Raw genomic sequence first — 5,621 nt, forward strand, 5'->3', positions numbered from 1 at the left:
TCTCTATAAGGAGATATAGTCAGTAGCTGATTAATGAATGTGGTTTACCACAAAATGATACTACACAGGCCTACTCTTTTCAGTAATAATCCCATAAATAGTATTACTCAAAAATCCAAGAAATATCCAAATTGCACTGAGGCTGCATTGTGATCCCAGCGCCTTGCCTGTTGTCTTCCCCTTTCTGGTAAATCATAATTCTTTACAGGAGTTTCTAGGTGAAGACAGGAGCGAAGGGAAAGGGACGTGCCTACGCTGCGGAGAGCCAGGCTCACGCTTTTAGCCGCAGAAAAACGTGCCAGGTGACGGCGTTTCAAAAACACTTGGATGCTCCCACCCGGGGAAAGCCTCCTTTGGCGATCGGGGGCCATCCGGGGGCTGTAGGGCCGGGGTCCACTGCAGCCCCCCGCTCCTCGCAGGGGAGAGCCAGGGCCAGGAGGGGCCGGGGGGGCTGGAGGAGGACCCCGCAGGGCAGCCCCCGGCGCTGGGCGCTGCCGAGGCGGAGGGGGGCAGGGAGAGCCGGCAGCCCCCAGCCGCCGCCCGCGGCTGCAGCGCCGGGCCGAGCCTTGCCAGCATCGCGGGGAGGGGGCGGAGGTGCCAGACACCCCCCGGGGCCTGAGGGAGCAGACAGCCTCGCCCCCTGCTTGGGGAACCGGCCCAGCCACATCATGTATCCGCTGGCAGGGGAAGCACCAAACGCGGTCAAGGGGGCCCGGGGGGGGAGAGGGGGGTCCCGCCGCTTCGCAGTAGCTGTGTTAGCTGCAAAGCTCACCTCCAGCTACCCGCGGCCTGAGAGCGGCCCCTCTCCCCCTGCCCGGCCGAGGAGCTCCTCGGGCTTTCGTGGCTCTTTGTTCGCGGGGACCTTTCCCCCCTTCCCCGTGCTCGCACGGTAACGTTTCTTGCAAGGATTTCCTGCCAAAAGACAATCCCCCTGAGCAAAAGCAGACCGAGAAAGTAGTGACCAATCCTTTCTGGATGGCTGTCACCAGGCTCCTCCCAGCCCCCGCTCCCCCTTTCATTTGCATACAAAAAAATCCAGAAAACTCCCGTTTGCCCCCGCATCTCGCTCAGACCCTCCGTCCCCGTCTGGCAGGCAGGAGCCCGGGCTGGGGGACGCTGCCTGCGGCTGAGGGCAGCGGCGCGCCGCCCGCTCCGCGCCCCGCCACCCCGGCCCCCCAAGCCTTTCGCCAGCCCCCCCCTCCTCCTCCGCGCCCCAAAATGCAGCGCCGCCTCTGCGCCCTACTCCTGCTGGCGTCCCAGTGCATGGGCTCGGCCGCCGGGCTCTTCCCCTTCGGGGAGCCCGACTTCTCCTACAAGCGCTCCAACTGCAAGCCCATCCCCGCCCCGATGCTGCTGTGCCGGGGCATCGAGTACCAGAGCATGCGGCTGCCCAACCTGCTGGGGCATGAGACCGTGCAGGAGGTGCTGGAGCAGGCCTCCACCTGGATCCCGCTGGTGCAGAAGCAGTGCCACCCCGACACCAGGAAGTTCCTCTGCTCCCTCTTCGCCCCCGTCTGCATCGACGACCTGGACGAGATCATCCAGCCCTGCCACTCGCTCTGCGAGGAGGTGAAGGAGAGCTGTGCCCCAGTGATGTCCGCCTTCGGCTTCCCCTGGCCCGACATGCTGGACTGCAGCCGCTTTCCCAAGGACAACGACCTCTGCATCCCGCTGGCCAGCAGCGACCACATCCTCCCGGTCACCAGGGAAGGTAAGAGGGAGCCGCTGGGCTGCCCCCGGCCGGCAGCATCTGCCCCCGATGAGCCGCCCCGGCAGCCGGGTGCCTCCCCAGCTTTCTGCAGGGGAGCGGAGGCGTCTCCCGCCCGGTGCTCCCCGGGGACCGGGGAGGGGGCCGCAGATCAGGCTCCAGGAGGCTTTCCCGAGGGGACCGGGGAAACTGCAGGCACCGTCGGGGAACTGGCACCGGCCCGCAGCCCCCGGCCTTTGCCTGTCCCCGTCCCCAAAGGAAGGGGCCGGGACCCCGGACTGGAGCCGCGCGGCTGCCAAAGGGACATCCTCCCTCTGCTGAGATCATCGCTGAAGCACGGGGTTGGGGTGTTTTGTGTCGTGTCCCACCCTCTCTTTATCTTTCCCCCGTAAAAAACCCAACCAACCAACCAACCAACAAAACCCTCAAAACTTTTGGTTTAGGTGTGACCTTAAAAGCACACCGTAACCCCCTGCAGCGGGTCTGCAGCAAGGTAAGGCGCGTCAAACTGCTCGGGCAGCGCCGGGGTGGGGGGCAGAAGGCGCAGGGGTCAGTCCGTCCATCGATGGATGGAAAACCGGCGTTTCCCGAAGGGTTCCCAACGCCACCTGCTGTTCCTTTCCCCCCGAGCCTGACGGGGACTGTCCCTTGCATTTCCAGCACCCAAGGTCTGCGATGCCTGCAAAAACAAAAATGAAGATGACAACGACATCGTGGAAAACCTCTGCAAAAATGACTTTGGTAAGTGGAAGCAGAGCCCTCTCAGTTGAAACTTGAGAGTTGAGGGGAGGATCAGGTAAAACTTCCTGTGGAATAAGAGGGAGATGTGTGTGAATAAAGGCAGGGCTTTGTCTTATCTGCAGATGGACCTGTCTGACCGTTCGGTCATGAAACACAAAATTCCACCTCAGAATAAAAAGTGGCCTTTTTTACAGTCTTTTCCTGTTTGCTGTTTCAAAGTAATGCTCTTTTATGTGGATGTTGCTGGGAAGCCAGATAGAAAGTAAAACAAAACAAAAAAAGAATCTTTCATCCAGACTATTGCCTGGGGAGAAGTAGAGCAAAGCTTCATTTAAACGTATGAGAAAGAGCCGCATGACCAATCTCACGTATCGTAAGAAAGACTCTCTCCGCAGATTAAGAATGAAGCTCTATATATCATTTGACAGAGAAGGTAATGCACAGACAATTGGGGATATAAACTTAATGGGAAGATCTGGGGTTAGAAGAGGACAAGAAAGCCCCTTCGACAGAGACAACTGAACGGCACATTATCCACACATTAGCATTTCAAGAGAAAAAGGGAATAGGGAGGGAATCCTTTTATAATAGGTCAATGTTTATACCTGGAAACAGATTTGTAGTATAAATATCTACAACAATTCAGAAGTCTTTCTTTAAAAAAAAAAAACATCACCCAAAACACAAAACTATGACTGTGGGGCATAATTGCTAAAACAACCAATAGCTTTTGCCTGGCAAATTGCACTCAGATAAATCCTCCTAAAGCTAAACATGCCCCACAGATTCTTACAGAGCCCTGTATCCCCCTCCTAGTTATTTTACCAAATCGAATGCAGCTGTTGGACCAATTTGCCCTCCACGGGATCTATTCTTTCAAAACAACAATGCATGTGAAATATCATTTCCTTACAGGTTTGCCTAAAATCCTCTCCAGCCTAATAAATTAAGTTTAGAAGTTTTCAGCCACAGCAGAGATCAGGTTTCAGATTAGGTCTAGGTACTCACCTCCCCACCTCCCCTTCAAACTCTAGTTTCAGGAAGGCTATCCTCTCCCAGCAAAAACTGGAGCGCTGCTTAATGTAGAAAACCTGCCCTCTCTCTGTTTGCAAACAGGACAAAAGCTAGAGAAAATATTAATTTAGAAAGGAAGGAAAAAGAGGGGGAGGGGGGAGAGGAGAAAAGAAACCCAAAAACCCTCAACCCTAAGGTTGATTCAAACTGAAATGACTTGCATGCCCTTTGTGGCTTTAGAAATGGAGCCACCTGCTGCCTCTTCTGTCAGCCCTGACAGTTTAATTAGCAATAGAGCACCTCCCTCCCCAGATCCTCTTTATGTGCACTAATGGGAAAAAAACCTCTCAATCTCTCTCCCTCTCCCACTTCCCCCTCCCCTCACTCTATTAGCCTTGAAGATAAAAGTGAAGGAGATTGCCTACATCAATGGGGATACCAAGATCACCCCCGAAACAAAGAGCAAAACCATCTACAAGCTGAATGGGCTGACGGAAAGGGATCTGAGGAAGATCGTGCTCTGGCTCAAAGGTGGCCTCCAGTGTACCTGCGATGAGATGAATGACATCAACGTCCCCTATTTGGTGATGGGGCAGAAGCAAGCTGGGGAACTGGTGATCACCTCGCTGAAGCGGTGGCAGAAAGGGCAGCGGGCTTTCAAGCGGTTCTCCCGCAGCATCCGCAAACTGCAGTGTTAGTGGTTTTGGCTCTGGCCGCCTCCAGCAGCCTCCTCTGTCCCGAGCTCTCCGGGCCTCCCGCACCTTCTTGCTTCGGCCCCTCTGAGCCTCGAGATGCCACGGGCATGAGACACGGTGACCGCTCTCCAAGAGGGGAGGGAGCCCTCCATTTCTGTACATAGGTTAAAATGTAATAAAAAAAAAAACATGACTATTTTTGGGAAGTATTAAAGTATCTTGCTTAAAGCTTTTTTTTTTTTTTTAATGGTTGCAAACATGACTTTGGTCTGAGGTTTTTCCCTCTTCATTTTGGTAATGCTGGTTCATTTATATTGCTGCTTCTCTGTATACATGCATGTTTGTTGTGCAAAAGTAGGAGATGCAGAGAAAGACAGCCACGCGTGCGACTGGCCTGTCAGTGGGTACGACTCTTTCACCGAGGTGAAATGGCTTGCCATCTATATTAATACTATAAAGGTCATGTTACGACTCTTGCATGTGATACATAGGCACCAGTAAGAGTATATTAACCATTCTCACATTTTATTTTCCACAAGGCTGAGCCCTTCTCTCTCAGAAAAAATGAACAAGTTTTGGAGCTGGTTGATCTGAATGCAACTTTTTTTGTTATTATTTTGCAAATTAAACCATCTGTAGCCTATCTGTAATATACCTAGTGGTTAACCTGAAAGAGTTGTAAAATATTGCTTTAATTAACCTTGTAAATACTCCAGATAAATGTTATATTCTTGTATATAAACTTCACATCATAGTTTACCCATTGTCTCGGTCTGTATTTGCTTTAATCTGTTTTGGGAGAACTGGGAGAAAGCTGTCCAACTGGGCTTTGTCATGGCAAAGCAAAATTTGGCCTTCCACCCCAAGGGCCAGCAGAGAAGCACGAGGAAGCATCTAGTGCTGCAATCAGAAAAAACATAGTGGACCTCATTTCCCCAAAGATGAACCGACAAGGCACGGGACTGAGGTTCGGTCAACTAATTTTAGTATGTGTCTGTTGAGCTCTTCAAGATGAAGAGTGTTCTGTGGCTCCTTTATTCGACCACCTGCATTTTCATCTCATCTCAGAAGATTCTGCTCTTTGCTGATGTGGTATTGCAATAAGACCACTTGCTTAAAAATCAAATCCATTTATCCATTTCTTACACCTGAAAAAGACATATTAAGAAGTGCAAGAGTAGACAGAAAAATCTCGTTTGCAACTAGCAATTCAGAATAATGGTAGAGCAAGGCATGTTTTGTGTGTATGTACACTCCCTATTCTTACTGAGAAAGAAAATAAAACCTACCTAATAGTGTAACTAGAGGAATGTTTTTCAGCATTTTTCTTACAAATGTTTTCTGATGAAGAGCATTACCTGCTAGAATTCTATTGTACTTATTCTGAAAATAGTCTTGCTTCCCAGTGCTGTTACACATTAAAAATTCCTCTCAGCTTCACTGAAAGGATGAGCAGTCCAATA

At 51.6% G+C, this 5,621-nt stretch overlaps 1 protein-coding gene across 1 annotated transcript; it reads left to right on the forward strand.

Annotated features, from left to right (window-relative positions):
* Positions 1–1,187: 1,187 nt before the first annotated feature.
* Positions 1,188–4,917, forward strand: SFRP2 (secreted frizzled related protein 2). Its single transcript, XM_075150583.1, has 3 exons — positions 1,188–1,711; positions 2,369–2,449; positions 3,857–4,917. Exons 1-3 carry the CDS (start codon positions 1,219–1,221, stop codon positions 4,159–4,161), a joined length of 879 nt encoding a protein of 292 aa, XP_075006684.1. The 5' UTR covers positions 1,188–1,218; the 3' UTR covers positions 4,162–4,917.
* Positions 4,918–5,621: the final 704 nt, after the last annotated feature.

The sequence above is a fragment of the Calonectris borealis genome, chromosome 4 (assembly GCF_964195595.1).
Source record: "Calonectris borealis chromosome 4, bCalBor7.hap1.2, whole genome shotgun sequence".
NCBI lineage: Eukaryota > Metazoa > Chordata > Aves > Procellariiformes > Procellariidae > Calonectris > Calonectris borealis.